At 37.3% G+C, this 17,576-nt stretch overlaps 1 protein-coding gene across 2 annotated transcripts; it reads right to left on the bottom strand.

The window, feature by feature from the left end:
• Nucleotides 1-934: 934 nt before the first annotated feature.
• LOC129953894 (pre-mRNA-processing factor 39) lies at nucleotides 935-16,161 on the bottom strand. 2 transcript variants are annotated; one of them, XM_056067426.1, is made up of 8 exons: nucleotides 16,045-16,161; nucleotides 15,683-15,789; nucleotides 14,241-15,393; nucleotides 14,004-14,176; nucleotides 8,427-8,552; nucleotides 3,007-3,281; nucleotides 1,806-2,945; nucleotides 935-1,737 (listed from the first exon to the last, which is right to left on the bottom strand). In XM_056067426.1, the coding sequence occupies exons 1-8, from the start codon at nucleotides 16,085-16,087 to the stop codon at nucleotides 1,464-1,466; spliced, it is 3,291 nt and encodes a 1,096-aa protein (XP_055923401.1). In that variant the 5' UTR covers nucleotides 16,088-16,161; the 3' UTR covers nucleotides 935-1,463. The 2 variants fall into 2 exon arrangements, with proteins under 2 accessions (XP_055923401.1, XP_055923400.1); XM_056067425.1 differs by having other exon boundaries at nucleotides 15,988-16,120.
• Between the last annotated feature and the right edge of the window lie 1,415 nt (nucleotides 16,162-17,576).

Raw genomic sequence — 17,576 nt, 5'->3', positions numbered from 1 at the left:
TGGCGACGGTTTTTATCGAAATTTTCTTTTTCTTTCCTTTTTTCTGCTGCTTTTAGTAGAGCAAGCTTCTCTCTTTGAATTTCGTAGCTTTTTCTGGAAAATCTGGCGATGTCGGACAGAAAACTTAACTTTTCTTTTTCGATTTTTACTACCTCTGTCTGTGTTGCAGTTTGCTTTTCGAACTGATTTTTATTAGTTCTCTTGCAGCTGAATAAAAAAAATTCATTGATTCATGTTATTTTATAAAAGAAATGAAATAAACATATGTACTTACATTGTTTTATTTTCCGACATTTCTTTTGCATAAGCTTCGACCTTTTCTCACACAATATGAACGTTCGACAAAAAATAACTCGAATGACGTTCAAATTAACGAACATTCGATAACGACAATAGAGTGAGACCAAACTTCGAAAAAGTAATGACATTTAAGTCGAATCAACGGTTCTCAATTCGCCAACGGTAATACCAATTTCTCACACTCACACGTTTATTCATTCGACTCGCCAATGGTAATAGGGGTATATATTGAACGCTCCTCGTATCTTCTGCAATTCATCTTTTGTTAGATCGTAAATCTTTACGATCATGTCTTATCCAGGTCTATATTAGGCTGACTTTTATGAAAAAACCGGAATGAAAATTTCCGTGGGAAATAAAATTCCCTGGGAAATTATCGATAGTGCCCAATAATTATAACATTCTTAATTTAATAAAGTAAAATTTCAGCCGAAAAAATGTTTGGGGTGAAATATTTTCCTAAACCTTTCTTTTTTTTTTGATTTTAATCAACATTAGGTTTGCCCCTCCAAATTTTTAATACGAATTTCAAATTTCATATTCTGCTCCTAGATACTTACAAGTTATTCTGCTTTTGCAAACTACCTACCCCGAGCTGGAAATAGTTAAATTTCTTATCAAAACAACAGTTAAATGAAGTAACAAACACATAATTTCTTCATATCGTATTTATTTATTAAAACTATTAATTAAACCGTAAATACAAATAATTATCCTTGTTTTTTTTGTAGTTGTTTATTAAATTTCGAATGTAATTCTTATAGGCTGACCTTGAGAACTATTTTATTGTATTTTTGCTTATAATAAATTTGTATATTTATGTACATATATAAATATGTATGTATATTGTTATATTTATCATAATTTCGCGTATTACTATTTTGTTGAAACTTCATTGAAAGCTTTCATTTTATACAAAATCAAATATCATGATTGTTATATTTAAAGATCCATTTGCCAAAACAAACCAAACAAAGAAAAGTTAAAAGAGCGAATTTGATGTAAATAAAACTCAATTTAAGCGTTTAATTTTAGGTAAGTACAGTAAATAATGATCGTCAACAGAAACATGTAAAACTATATAAACGATGTTTATAAGAATTTTAAAGTTAGAAAAAAAAACAAATCATTTTAAAATAGATTAGTAAAAACTATTTTAGATCCTAATAATAGTTTCCATAGCCACTCCATTGGCCATACCCGCTGTAGCCAGAGCCGTATTGCCAGTGGTTATAGTAACCATCGTACTGCTGTTGCTGTGGGTATGCTTGACCACTTTGGCCGTAATAGCTGGCGTTTGTACCTGAACCATAGTTGTAGCTCGCCGACGAGCCACTGGTGCTATTGTTGTACGCGGTTGTTGCTTGAGCTTGATTTGATGTAGCACCAGCATCTTTACTACTTGAGGATGATGATTTCTTATTTGGACTATTTTCACTGAAATAAAAAAAAGGGAAAAATTAAATTTTAAGTTATTTATCAATTAAGCTGTTTAAGTAGCAAACCTCTTTTTCTTAGCTTCGTTAACTTTGTTAAGGGCAACTTGGAGGGCTCTCTGTGCTTCCAGAAGACCGCTAGCCTTACTGCCAAAGTCCTCCAAAAATTCGACCTTTCTCTGAGCGAACAGCGCCCTTTGCTCCAACTCTACATTCTCCCGAGCCATAAACTTGTCCATAATTGAAACGACTTCTTTCTCGTCAACCTTCGACCTTTGCAGAGCAACATCGATCATCTGAAGGGCCACCCTCGTGTTGGCCGGATCCTTTTCTAGCGCTTGTTGCAACACCTTAATTGCTCCGTCCAAGTCTCCACAGATCTTATTACAGAATCTGGCATATTTGATTGATAAGCTTCCGGCAATGTTCTTGTTCTTCGCTGTTTCTATGTAGTGCTCGTAGAGTTTCTTGCACTTCTCGAAGTCCCCCCGACGTCTTTCGACATTTATCCGCCGATAGGCAATCTGTAGGAGGTTCGGACAGATTTTCTCCAAATCGATGAGGATTTGAGCTGCTTTTTCGAACTCGTTCTGGCACTCTTCGAAGGCGGACCACATCAGATGCAAACTTGGTTTGTCCGGATGGTGAATGGTACAAGCCCGATAGTAGGCGTCTCTCGTGACACCTATCAACTCGGGGTCGCTTTGTGCTTCCAGATAGCGGATAAGCTTGAGCCAAAACTCATCATAGAGCGCGCAGGCGATAAGGCAACGTTCAAATAGAATCAAAATTCTCTTCCGATCACCTTTTTCGATTTCAAAATCGAGGTAGTCCTTCCAGTTCTTCAACTGGCAACGCTCGAGGGGTTTCACATGGAAATAGGGTCGCTTTATGCCTTCCTCGAACGTCCAGCGAGCTATGACTGCCGCCACCGTTGCCTTGTGTAGTTTCCTTCGTTCTGATATAATTTTATCCTTTATGGCAGTCATTTCCTCGCCTGAGCGCACGTGATCGTCAGCTTCATCGGCTGATTCTTCTGGTTCATTCTCTTCTGTTCCCGCACCAACAGGTACTTCATTGTCTATATGCTGTTGCTTGCTGTTTTCTTTTGAAGCCTTCAAAGCTTCGCGTACTTCGGCTCGAAGTTTCTTGAATTCTTCTACAGAAATAGTTGCATTTGCAGGATGATTGTTGATTAAATCTTGGAAACTAGAAATTATAGTAAGTTAATAAAAAAGAATTTGTCACAGCAATGTTTGTCCAATCTTACTTTCCAAAATGTCCATTGTAGCCTTGTGTTGGAATGTTCAGGAGCCGGTCATAGATTTTTGTCACATTTTGAAAGCGTTTGGCTTCTGTTTCCCATTTAATGTATGCATCCCACAGTTTGTCCGATCTGAATTCCAATCCACATGCGGCTATTGCTCTTTCAAATTGCGATCGAATGAATTCGGTGTTGTCACCTTGGTTAGATTTTACATGCGTCAAATAATGTATCCAGAGATCGACGGAGAGTGGAATCGCTTTAAGGCCACGTTCGAACACCTATTTAGCGATCAGAATACGTTTGTTTTTTTTTTTGGTTTGTTTCACATGTGGAGAAAGATATAGAGGCAAAGAAAACGAAAATAAAAAAGAAAGAAAAGAAATAGGGAAATTGTGCCATATTTAGTTTTACCAAATGAAATTCAAAGCATACTTAGCTTTTTTGGAGTTGCTTTTATTTATTTAGGTGTTGGGAGAATGTGATAAAATTTGAGGAGAAGAATTTACGAAGATGATAAGAAATTGTATACTGTTTTCTTTTTGTTAATGAACACAAGGACAAAAACTACAAATAAAGTTGTTGCGCTCCTCACGTTTTGTGTTGCAAGACAGAACAATGTACAAACTAAACTCAATCAGTTATAGAAGTGTTTTAAGTGAAGAAAATGAGTTTGCTGTTTACCTTTTGAATGTTCTATAGCATCAATAAAGCGACTTCAAAATAGGACAATATTTTTGTTATTCATTTCGTACCTAATGAGGCTATGGGAGCTTTTAACTCATTTGTATTTCATTAGCCGAGAAAAGAAGTAACATGTAACATACGAAACCATGCACGTCACAGAACATTTTTAGGAACTATAACTATAACTATACTATACCAGCAACAATATATTGATAATACGACTAAAAGTAATACATATCAGGGGCTTTTTTATAGAACGTAAGAAGCGGACCCTACACATATAAAGTATATTTAAGAACATTCAACTGATAACCTTTTACTGATATTTGAGATGTGGTAGCTTTTGTTTATCATGGACATCGCTGGTTTCGATATGAATATTATTCTTTTAGGTTTCTTTAACCTCCCATGCATTAATTGGGTCACATCAGAAGCTGAGTCTTACTTAGAAGCATCATTATGTTCGTTTCAACAGGACTTACAGCAAGTTGGCTGTTCTTGAAATCAATTTTGTGTTTTCATCTACGCTTTAAGTAAGGCAGTAGTTCAATCAAACTTTGCTATATCGAATATAGATAAATGCCATCCCAAACTTGACTTGGACAGGCATTTACTAGGAAATAGCTTTCTGAGAAGATTATAACAAAAAGTTTCACACTTTTAAAATGTTTTGGAATCCTTTAAAAGGTTTTGGAATATTGTTCCTCTTAAAATATCCAAATATTTTATACATACGGAATACATGGCATACGGAAGAGCATAAAATGCTTTGGAACAAGAGAAAAAGTGCTTGGAAAATGAATGTCCTCTGAAGATCGTTGAGTATATTTATATCTTTTTCCAATTATGTATATGCCGAATATCTTATAGATATGCAAAAGCTCTCTTCAGCTTAAAGAGAAAAGCTTTTGAAAATTTGTCAATATAAATTGGAAATCTGACCAGTAAATTTTACTTATAATAATCATAGCTTAGTTAGTACTCCAGCAACTTTCAGCAATCTTTCATTGACGCTCCAATAAAAATAGATGAGAATTTCTTTCTTTTTCTTTCTTTGAAGTTAGACAAAATTTTGAATTACTTGGCATTACTTAAAGATGAGTTTTCCTCTGGGGCAGTTGGAATTCCTCGAATTGTCTCTGAGCTCAGATAAATTCCCAGCCACATGGAGAAGGCATTTATTACATCAGTCTTTTAAAAGGTCTGGCATCATTAATTACAGACAACTATCTAAACTGTCCTCTCAAACTTTTTGAACTAGTTGTGTGTGCTGGTTTAAATTTTAACTGCAAGAACATTAAATGTAATCAACATCATGGGTTTATACGAAGACGTTCCACAATTACTAATCTACTTGCATTTTTGCATAATTGCTCATTGGAGCTTGTTCCAAAGGTTTTGACCAACTTTTCATATTATCATAAGTTTATCACATGGATTACATCTCATCTTCAAAAACGGTGTTATCACGTAAAATTCAGAAGTTCTTCTCCAAACCTTTTATTGCCAAATGAAGAGTTCCTCAGGGTTATCATTTAGGACCTCTACTCTTTATCCTAGCAATCAATAATGTACTCCTTTTTGTACGATTTAGTAATATTTTAATCTATGCAGATGATATTAAAATCTTCAATAGCATACAATCTTTAAACGATCGATTACAACTCCAAGAGGATATTAAAAGTTTTCTTATTTGGTTCAAATAAAAACGAGCTTAACCTTAATCCAAATAAATGTCAGGCAATGACTTTCTCTTTAAAACGTTCTTCTAGTTTCTAGTTAAAAAGATCTTGAAAATCTTTTTAATTCGAATCTCGATTTCACGGAGCATATTAATTCGGTCGTTAGTCTATTTAAGGACTTGTTAAGCGTTGCTCTAATTAATTTCAGCTCTATATAACACTTTGGTCGCCCCTATCTGGAGTACCCATCCCAAATATGGCCTCCCTTTTAAGAGATCCACAAGAACAGGATAGAATCTGTTCAACGCGATTTTATATGTTTCGCCTTAAGAGGGGTACCATAGTCTGATCCTTATAATCTCCCCTCTCTTTAAACATAGGATAAAGCTTCTTCAAATTCAGCCTCTGTGGCAAAGGACAGTTAATAATTGCATTGTTTTTATTCATAAATTTTTAACTGGTGTAACAAATTAACCTTATTTATAAAATTGTTAAGTTTAAACTGCCATGAAGGTATCCACAATACCAGTAGTTTTCAACTAATGCATGTATCCCAAAACCGCACTAATTATGGCATACAAGAGCCATAAACTCAAACGTCTTTGATTTCATTGAAGGGAGACGATTAGTTGCTCAAAAATAATAATACAAATAACTGAGCATGAATTTAAAGCAAGGCATTTAAATTACTTGTAGAAAAACGTGGTACGAATAGGGTGTAAGGTCTCTAAAAGCTATAGAAATTCAGAAACCAAACTAAAGATTTAAAGCTTGCTGCTGTACAGCTGCATGGTCCTATCAGTACTTAGGCACTCTGATCTCTTTACCACGTTCGAGAGAATTGTAAGTCCCGAATGTAGGTTAGGTTAGTTTATACGGAGTAATGCATCCACAAAGGCCGAAAAACTTCTCACTTGGATTCAGAGTGCTCCCCAGGAAATGAGAAAGATTGGATAAAGTCCCGATTTTGGAGATACTACAATAATGAACCAATTGAAGGAACAAAAATGTACAGCATCATAGAGAAAAATGAGGACATAATGAGGAATTCACTGATAGAAGAAGCTCAAGACTCATTCAGTAGAACAATCTACAGTCAGCTCAGCTATAATCTGGGAGCCAGAAATTATTTTAAGGATTCACTGAATTATAAAGAGATATCCCTAATCTTTAAAGCAAGATGTGAAGTTCTCAACTTAAATGGAAGTCCTTATAATGGTAGTTTGAACCAATTCTGTACCCTGTGCAACTTAAAATAAAAAGAAGATTGTCTACATTTCATTGGTATCTGTCCAATATTTAAAAACTCAAAGACGCTACTTTTTCGGGAAAAATACTCTTGCTCTACAAGAGACTATAAACATTCTTAACGAGCATGATTGGAAAGCATTAAGTATGTACATTTTTGAAAGATATTTATAAGTATAGATTTAAATATTATTAATTATTTTGTTTGTCAACCTGGCTGACGGCATAGCCATAGCACCTAAATTCAAAAATTTGTATAAAATTTTGTAAATTAATGTAAATGAATGAATGACTTACTTACTAATGAACTGTACTCAATTTTCGAGCCGAATAGTAAATTAAATCTTACCAACTATTGTTGGAATATGAATTCTTAAAAGAATAACTTTCAGAACATTTACATTTCAAGTTATAACAACTATCGAATTTAACTTAACTTTAAAAAAAAAAATCACATCGTCGTTTTCGTCTTAAATTAACAGACATTTTGCGATTCAACAGCAGATTTTATATTTTAACTGAAAGAAATTAAATTTGTTTTGTTCCTTGTAATATCTTGCAACACACGCGCTGGAATTTGGCCTCCTAAACCTGTTGTAAGAAACTATTTATTTTTTTTTTAAATTTAATTTTAAAACAAATAGTATTTGAATGTTATTAGGTGATTAATGATTAAATAAATAATAATTGAAATATTTCATTTTTAATACCATTTCGTACTTACGCCTGGGCAAATGATTTTTTTTTTGTATAATAATTTTTCTAAACTCACACTATATAATATACGAATAGGAATCAAAATACCACGACAAGAACAAATACAACAAAATGCAAATGCAATCAGTAATATTTACAAATATTTCAAACTAAACATCACTTTCACCCATAAACTAGAACTAGACTATTTCTTTTTTTGTTGTTGAGAGGAAACAAAAATATGAATGATTGTTTAAACTTAAATTGAAAATTGTATTAACTTTAAAACGAAACTGTATTTTTTGTTTGTTGTTGGTAGAAACGATTATATTTATGAGACAAAAAATGGAAAGTTGTATTTCTTTATTGCAATAATTTTTCTTGTAGCATAGAATTTCTTTTGGTAAATAACAATACGTTTTTTATTATACTTCATGTCGTAGCCCATCATCAATGGCGCATTAATTTATTTTATTGTTTTTAAAAAGTTTTTATCATTTGAATTGAAAATCATCATTTTTTTTTAATCATCCGATTTCAAAATAAGAAATAAAATCAGTTTTTTGAATGCCAACATTGATGATGTGCTGCTTGGTATACAACAAAATAATAAATTTCACATATTTCAAAATAACATTATTCAGGAAATTTTTAAGGACAACAACAACTGTGTCCTCGTCCTCGTCGGAACAGAGGAACAGAGGAAGCTCGACTGCACAATTACAACAGCAACAAGTGCCCATGAACGTAGGCTGTTGGAAATTATAGATTAATTGTAGTATGTATGTGATTTGCAATGCGATATTAACGTTATTATTAGGATTAGGAATTCTCTAAAAAACAAATGTCGTCTTTCTCTTTGTTACAAAAAAGAATTAATTTGTCAAAACTAATTTAAAATTAGCTTTAAAATTCATAAATGTTAAAAGTTAATTATTGCGCATGAAGATTTCTTTCTTGAAGTTGAAGTGGTTTCGTTTTTTTTTTTATTTTTATTTTATGATTATTAGATTATTAATTCTCGTACATTAAGAACATTAGAACATAGAAAAAAGAACGCGGGCTTGAACAGAATTCGAGAATCTCATTTTTTGAAAGTTCATTTTTACTCACCTCGTTACAATTGGCTTTGACTCCTTTGCGTTTTTCATAATCGGCATATTTGCGCCAGTAGCCATAGCAGTATGGGTAATGGGATAGAAATGCATCGTAAGCTTCCCGGGCGGCTTCTACATCAGTCTGAAAATTCACAATAATTTACGACAATTAATTTACATATAGAATGACAATATTGGGTCATATCTAAGAAGGTTACACTACCATTATTTTATTTATTTGACTATCTTGTGACATTTTTTTTAAAATGAAAGGTTATTTTGACAACTGATATTTATTTGAAATCTTGGCAGAAATTCAGTGTATTCAGAGAGAAATGAACCAGTTTACGTTTTAACAACGAAAGTATTGAAAACTTATTTCAAAAGTGAGAAAAAAGTAGCACTTTGTTGATATTGTAATTGACTGTAACTCAAAGGGTTCTGTATCCCTTTAAAATGCCTGATACAAAGTGAAAGCATAAGGAACATTTTTGAGGGGTGAGAAAGAGGTTTATTTGACAGTGCGCTTTTGAATTCTCAAACATTTAAATGACAAAGAAAGAGAAAGCTTAATAAGGCATTCCATATTGGAGAGTGCGGCCAAGGGACGAGTCTTCGGACTCGGATCCTGGGCTCAAGGTTAAACTGATAAGCATCAATTGAAGCTCCAGTATAACAGTGATGCCATAAATCATTTTAAAAGCTCTTCTTTAAATACTGTCGAGGAGAATTAAGTAAGGAACTGGAGCTCTTGCTGAGAGAAGCGAGTTATACTATTTTTAGTGACGTCAAGTGATGTGGAGCTTGATTTAGGCTACAAGCCTTCATCTACATGTGCTTCAACGGGCTTCTTATGACCATTCGCATCGATGCCAAATTTGGCAACATAAGCTTAATGCGTAAACGCCTTCTCAGAAGAGATGGATAGCGGATGTAAGCTCAGCGTTGTCCACATCTCAACATTCACAAAGGAACTTGTAGTTCTCCAGACCAATGCACCGTCAACCCTATTGACCATATTGCGACCGAAGCTAGACTCGCTTTCAGCATCATGAACGTCCAAACTTTCCGAGGAACAAAGAGGGAGATGCTGGTAGCAGATACAACTTCGATCGGCTACAATCGCAAAAGATCGCCAAATTCTTATCCGAGATAAGAAGAAACCCTTGGTTCGGTGAAAAATGTCGGCTGGCAAATGCAACAAAACAACAGCCAAGCAAAGCTTCGCTGCATAGTGATGAGAGCTGCTCACGAACTCTATGAGCAAAAGAAGACAAAGGAACACCGACTTCTCAGAAGGAAGGAGAGCATGCGTTTAAAGATGTTGAGAGATTCAAAAGCAGGAATGAAGTTCGAACATTTTATGAACAGGTAAAAGAAATTCACAAGTACATAAACGTCAAATTCCGCTGTCAGGAAGGATGATCCATTCAACATAGACGACGAAAGCCAACAATCTCTTCCTCCCGACTTAGACGAAGTAAAGATTGGCATATCTAAGCTGAAGTCTAACAAGCCTCTGGAGCAGATGACTTGAATGCCGAGCTCTTTAAAGCAGCTGGAGATAAATTGGTTAGGAGCATGCACCAACTTATCTGTAAGATATGGTCGGAAGAAAGCATGCCTGATGAATGGAACCTCAGTATTGTTTGCCCGATCCTAAAAAAAGGAGACCCTCTAAACTGCACCAACTATAGAGGAATCAGTCTACTTAACATCTCCTATAAAATCTTCTCTGCCGTAATTTGTGAACGTCTTATGCCCATTGTCAACAACCTGATAGGTCCTTATCAGTGTGGTTTTAGACCAGGAAAGTCCACAATCGATCAAATATTCACATTACGGCAGGTCCTGGAAAAAACCCAAGAACACCGCCTCCCCGTTTTTGGAGTTATTCTAAGGATCTGGCTCTCCAGGTTGGGGGTTGTGCCGTCGGGGTTACTTCCTGGTCAAGTAAAAAATACCACCATCAAGCTTCGGATACGGACGGATTCACTGTTGAAAACCCACGCAATGTTAGGTCCCTTACCAGACCACTTGCAGCCGAACAATTAGCGAAAGCCCTAAACTGCTGCAAGGCAGATATTACCGCCATCCAAGAACTGCGATGGGATGGACCGGGCAAACGCAAACTAAAAGACTGCGATGTATACTACGGTGACTGCTACCGAGAACCAAGACAGTGTCTATTTGGATGTGGATTTGACTCAGGCAAAAAGTCTTGAGTTTCAACAGTGTGAGCGAGCGAATCACAACAATCCGCATCAAGGCTTAATTCGCCAACATAAGCCTAATATAAGCGCATGCCCAAACAGAGGAGAAAGATAAAGACACCAAAGACATATTCTTCGATCTCTTAGACAAGACATATGAGCAGTGCCCTGCCTATGACATTAAGATTGTCTTAGGAGATTTTATAGCCAAGCTAGGAAGAGTGATACAATCGGGAGATACAGCCTGCACGACACCATCTCCGACAATAGATTCAGGCTAATCGATTTCGCTACGGGCGAGATGTTCTGGTAGCTAGTACGCAGTTCACACATCTCAACATCCAGAAGGGGACATCTCCTAACAATCAACTTGCAACCAGATTGACCGGAATGCGATCGACATTTCTCCAGTATACAGGATGTCGGAACATTCTGAGGGGCCAACATTGACTCGGACCACTACTCCGTTGTAGCTAAGTTAGGGCTACGGATATCACGATCCAAGCCAAAACAAGGAAGTACTGTGAGAAGTTTTGACGTTAGACGGTTACAATCGCAAGAGACTGCCATGTCCTTTTTCGATCGAGTCTCTAATAGCATATGCTGCCTGCATTATGCATTGAAAACCAGTGGCAACATTGCCTTGTAGCCATCAGAGATGCGAAACCCCTGGTTTGACGACGAATGCCAGCAAGCGCACGCAGCTAAACAAGAGGCATACGAAAGGGGGCTGCATAAAAGGACCAGAGCTGCTCGCGAGCTCTACGAGCAGAAGAGGAGAGAGGAACACCGGCTTCTTAGATAGAAAAAAGAGAGCATGAGAAGCGCGCGATCGAGGGGATAGATGGTTGTCACAACAGGAATGAAGTTCGTGAGGTTCCACGAACCGAAGCCTGTAAGGACGATCAGGGGAACATCGTAGTGGAACCGCAGTCTATGTTGAGAATATGGAAAGACCACTTCTCCAAATTATATAGGCGAAGACGAATTGAATTCCGCTGTAAGGGAGATAGAACCATTCAACTTAGGCGACACAGATCAACAATTCCGCCTACCCGACCTTGACGAAGTGAAGATAGCTATATCTAAAGTTATGTCAAACAAATCTGCTAGAGCTGACGGCATCGCTGTAGAACTATTTAAAGCAGCAGGCGATGACTTGGTAGGGAGCATGCACCAACTCATCTGCAAAATATTGTCCGAGGAAAGCATGCCCGATGAGAGGAATCTCACACGATTCGATATTTTCACCGTGTCGGATATTTTCTCGATTCGGTGTCTTTTGACGTTAATTTAACCGTGCACCAACCCTACACCGTACTCGTATACAAAAACTACTTTATACCAGCAATAAATTATTCGACAGTAGCCCAACGACGCACCATCGGTCAAAATATCGAATCGTCTGAACGCACTGTCTATAAATACATTGCCACGATAAGCCGAATCGGTTTTGTTACCGTACGACCGAAAACGATTTGCAGAGACAAAACCGAATGACAAAATCGACTTCATCGGTAAATTTACCGTATACAGTTAAATGCCGTATCGTCTGAATATACTCATTTAAACTATATTGACACTGGCTTATACGGTAAAATCGACGATACGGCAAAATGTCAAACTTATCCGTTTGTGCAGAATGACAATGGAGAATGCTCGCTGTTCTATCAAGGTCGGAAAAGATCTCACGATGCATTTGATATCAAAAAAGGCTTTAGACAAGGCATTGCACTGTCATGCGACTTCTTCAATATCGTTCTGGAAAGAAATGTGCAAAACTCAACCGTCAACACTAGAGGCACAATCTTCCAAAGGTCCATCCAATTACTTGGATACGCTGATGACATTGACATAATTGGAAGACTAAAGCGTCATGTCAGTGGAGCGTTTTTGAGCATTGCGACGGAAGCGAAGACGATTTAGTGGTCAATGAGGGCAAGACCAAGTATATGCTGTCATCAGAAAAGGACATTGAACAACAACGTCTTGGACAAAACGTCACCATGGATAGCTATAACTTCGAGGTAGTTAAGGAATTTGTCTACCTAGGCACCACTATTAACACAGAAAACGACACCAGCGCTGAAATCAAACGACAAATAACTTGCAAATCGCTGCCTTTTTGGACTTAAAAGGCAATTGAGTAATAAAGTTCTCTCGCGAGCATCTAAAATCACCACCTTTAACACACTCATCATCCCGGTTCTCATTTATGGCGCTGAGACCTGGACCCTGTCAAAGAAAGATGAGAGCGTCGTAGGAAGGTATAACGACGAACTGTACGGGCTGTACAGCGACACTGGCCTAGTTAGCAGAATTAAGGTCCAACAGCTTAGATGGCTGGGTCATGTAGAGCGAATGTACATCAATGCTCCAGCCCGGGAGGTCTTCGAATCCAATCCCGAGACGGTGCAGTAAAGAAAGACTGCGACTCAGGTGGCGCACTCAGGTGGGTGAAGACCTTAACCAACTTGGCGTTCGAAACTGGAGACAGCTAGCTAGGGACCGAGCTGGCTGGAGACGCATGTTGGTTGAGGCCCAGGTCCGCCCCGGACTGTAGCGCCTTAAGTAAGTAGGTAAGTGAGTAATATGGTGATGACATTGGCATAATCAGAAGAATTCAGCGTTATGTCAACGGGGCTTTTGTGAGTATTGAGGCAGAGGCGGCAAAAATGGGTTTAGCGTCTAATAAGGGCAAAACAAATTACATAATGTCATCAAGAAAGGAATTACAACACCGACGTCTCGGTCAGAACGACACCATCAATGGACGTAACTTTTAAATAGCTAAGAACTTCGTCTTTTGGCTACGCTGTGCAGAAAACAACACCAGCGCTGACACCAAACAAATAATTACTTTTGTTAACGACTGTTTCTTTGGGCAAAGAATTGAGCAGGAAAGACCTCTCTCGAACCACCCCGTCCTTCTTTAAGATGTAGAAGCATGGAATATGACAAAAGCGGGTCGTTTCGAGAGAAAAGTTACTCGTAATATCTACGGTTTCGTGTGCAAAGAAGGTGAGTGGAGGAGAAGATGGAACGACGAGCTGTAAGGGCTGTACATCGACGTAGACTTAGCCAGAAGGATAAAAGCCGAACACCTCAGGTGGTTGGGTCACGAAGAGCGCATGGTGGACAGCGCAAGTTGAAAGTGACCTCACCCAACTTGGAGTGCACATCTACCTAGGGAACGAGCTATATGGAAAAGTTTGTTGGATGGCTGAGGCAATGTAACGATTTGTTCTACTGTTCGATAAGACATAATGGAAACCTATTACTTTTAATGTCATACTACCGATCAATGAACCGGCTTGCCCTTTTGTTCTTGCAGATATTTCTTAAGCTGAAAATAATTTAATTATTGTTGTTAATCTTACCTCCTGGTCAACGTACTGCAAAAGATACGTCCATCCGGTAAAATCAGCTGGATCATCTTTAACTACTTTCCAATATTTTTCAAGATCTGGTAACTTTTTCTTCTCTTTCTCCTTTTTCTTTTCCTTTTCTTTTTCCTTCTCTTTTTCTTTCTCCTTTTCTTTTGGTTCTTCACCTAAAATTTTAATTTAATTTACTCTCCATTAGTTTAATTTAATTAAAATAAATAAAACAAATACCTTCTCCATCAACTCTGATTTTCTTTTCTACTGGTCCATCATTACTCTCACCGGTTGGACTTCCTGGATTGTATTCCTCACTGGCGGATGATTTTTCTTCGTTTGCCTTCCTTTTAGTTGCTGGCGCATCCAATTTCTTTGCAACACTATTGCCATTCGTTGGCAGCTCATCTTCTGAAACTACTTCCGTATCGGCAGGTAGTTCGGCTCTCTGCGGCGCTGGTAGCTCCTCGTCGGACACTTCTTCGGCATCGTTGACCTCTGGTTTAGTTGGCATTGGAAGCTCATCTTCGGACACCATTTCTGTGTTTATCAATGTAGCATCACTGCTGTTGTTCTGTGTGTATTCAGCTATGGCTGGTTCCGATATACTCTCTTCATCTTCATCTTGTTCCTGAGTAACCATTTTCTCGACAAAATTCTTAACATCTCCTTCTTCCTCCCCCACCGAGGGCAGACTATTGGCATTGTCCCCAGCTAGGCTGGCCAACAGGGAACTCTCAACACATTCGTTTGTGTTGGTTTCTTCCGATTCGCCTGCAATGACTTCATTTTGTCCATTCTCGGAGTTCTCATTCTGAGCGGCATTGCCAAATGGGAACGATGAGCTTTTTTCATCGTCTACATTGTTGGCATTTATTCCAGCGGCAGCGGTTGCGTCGTTGGGATCTTCGCCATCTTGGGCTGTGTCGTTTTCCGTATCCATTTCGTTCTCCGAAACCGTCTCGGTCAGAAGCTCTTCATCGATAATATCTGTTAACTCTGCCACTACTTCTTGCTCCACCACATCTTCGTGGTGTTCCTGATGAGGACTTTCATGATCCACCTCCTCAATAGCGACTTCTTCCTCAACAAGTTCCGTATGAACTTCCTCCTCCATTAACTCATCTTCTGGGACTTCTTCAATCAAGTCTGAGTGTACCATTTCCTCCTCAACTACTTCTTCGATAATCTCCTGAACGTCGTCCTCATCATCGTCAATCAAACAAATCCCGTCCTCTTCTAGTGTTTTCATTTGCTGAGAACGTGACGTTCCATCTCCTATAACCCCCTGGGCAGCTTCGGCAAGCATTTCTTTAATTATGTCCGACTGTTCCGAGTATGAACTTGCTTCTTCCTCTTCTTCAATGATCTCGGGCTCTGGTTCAATTACCTATACAACGAAAAAAAAACTCAAGGTATAGTGAATGCCATCTGCACAAACGAATTAGCCAAATTTTGGCAAGCGATTCAGTTGGCCCTTGCAAGTAATCACGTTCCCAAAAGGGAATCATGGCAGATGGAACAACGCCACACCTGCCGACATACTGCAATCTTTTTCATCATTATCAAGCCCAGCCCCTGGACAATTGGTCTGAACTTTTAAGGTTATGTTGGGAGACCATAACCAATTCTCAACAAAGTTTTTTAGGGGAGAAAAAAACAACTAAACTAAAACTTACTTGTTCTTGCGTTTGCTTTCTTGTGGATCGCTTCCTGGTACCTGGTTTGATAGCAGGGGAACTGGGTGTTGGAGCAGTCACCTTTCGTCCTGACCTCGTGCGGCGACCTGTTTAGATAATTATGGTTTGGTTAAAATAATTTGTTAATCAAATGGTTAGGCATAAAATTTTGTTACTCGAATTGAATAAAAAAAAGAAACCGAAAAGCCGATAAATGGCGGGTCCGAAACAAAACGTTGTGTTTGTGGTTGATTCGTGTTGTTTCGTCCACAGATATGTTGGATATTTCAAGATCGAGTACTAACCTTTATCAAAACTGGGTTTCTCGATTTTTACAATAAGTTTTTTACGAAATAACTTACCACTTTCATGCGTAACGTTTTCTTCTTCATTCAACGACGCCATTTTTCAATAAACTTCTTTTTATTATAATAAAATGTACTAGACGGACGACGGACGAAATGAAAAATGTGTTCAGTGAAAAATGATTGGACAGATCGAAAGAAAAAATCAAACAAATGGAAGCAAGCAAGGTTCTGAAATAAATTGCGATGTTAAGGTCATGTCACACTTTGCTGTTTTGGGTACTGCTTTGAACGAACTGCTAGTCTGAGATTGTTTTGCCAGAAAAAAGATACGAATAATTGAAATTACATTAAACATTGTAAATGTATCGAAAATTTGGAAATTTTGCAAAAATTAAAAACATAAAATCAAATAGCTAGGCATGAAAAATCACAGATAAAATTTGTTACGAATTATTTTTTTTTAACCACATGTTCTCATTTATTTGAAAGTAAACAGCTGATTTATCTTATTCCCGTACACGTTTTAATAGATATGAGAACATTACAGCTCTTCATTTAAATTTGTATTTTTTCATTCATTCTTAGGTTCGATATTATCATGTTGACAAAATCTGCCGAATGAGTTACGAATAGATTCAGAGTGAGCTTTTGATATTTTTAATATTATAGACATCTCAAAATTGACATTTGACTTCTTCCACAGCTTACTCATCGGATTCTGAATCGATGCGTTTATTTTTGTAATAAACATTTTTGTTCGCTGAAGGATACTACATAGCTCGAGCAAACATTTAAAGCAAACGCTTAATTTAAACAAATGTTTTTGTTGTTATTCTATCTTTCAAGTTCCAAATTAAATGATTTTGCCTCACAAACATCGCCAAATTCGTTTTCTTCTTCCGGAACTCAAATTCTTTTTATTAGTTATTTCTATTTCGTTTTTTTGGGCTCCGAAAAACTTTCTTCTAAAAAAAACTCCTTAAAATTTAAGCATGCCACAGTATAAACACGCAAACTACAATTTTTTTTACGACTGTACAGGACCTTTTTACATACAGTTCTGCTTCAATTTTTGTTTTACTCTAAATTAATCTCTCAGCAAATGATATTTTATGAATTCGCAAATGTTCTTAAGAGGTTCAACCCAGCCATTCCCCCTTTTAGCACCGACCTCCAATAATCTGTCAAAATTTAACTCGTAATAAGTGCACCGAACAATTAAGCAGTCTAGTAAATTTTAACAGTAGTGTACTCTTTGAAATTTAAATATGAAATTAAGCTCGGTCTACGTATCGCGCGGATAAAATGCTTTTCTTATTTAAAGCTTGACTAAGTTTCGGAGAGTACTGCTCTTGCGAGAAATTGACAAATCCTCCAAGAGTAATTATTGTCATGAAAAGTGTTTTCTCAAACTAGCGGTTCGGTTTCGGAATATAAACTGTAGGTCCCTTCCATCTCTGACAACATTACTCGCACACAGGCATGGTTGAGAGTTGTAAGTCATTAGACCATGGTTCTTCATGGACTGTTACGCCACCTAATTTATTTTTTTATTTTTAAGTTTTGGAGAGAATTTTGTATGGAAG

Source organism: Eupeodes corollae, chromosome 1, assembly GCF_945859685.1.
Source record: "Eupeodes corollae chromosome 1, idEupCoro1.1, whole genome shotgun sequence".
Classification (NCBI taxonomy): domain Eukaryota; kingdom Metazoa; phylum Arthropoda; class Insecta; order Diptera; family Syrphidae; genus Eupeodes; species Eupeodes corollae.
The sequence above is the reverse complement of the archived record's forward strand: the minus strand, read 5'-3'. Positions and strand labels throughout refer to the sequence as shown.

What these genes read in the sequence shown, in the direction of transcription:
- LOC129953894 (XM_056067425.1), bottom strand. Translation starts at nt 16,087, where the DNA reads ATGGCGTCGTTGAATGAAGAAGAAAACGTTACGCATGAAAGTGGTAAG. An exon ending in TCAAAGCCAATTGTAACGAG is followed by an intron (nt 3,282 to 8,426) that starts GTGAGTAAAAAT and finishes ATCGCTAAATAG; the next exon opens with GTGTTCGAACGTGGCCTTAA. An exon ending in TACAATGGACATTTTGGAAA is followed by an intron (nt 2,946 to 3,006) that starts GTAAGATTGGAC and finishes TATAATTTCTAG; the next exon opens with TTTCCAAGATTTAATCAACA.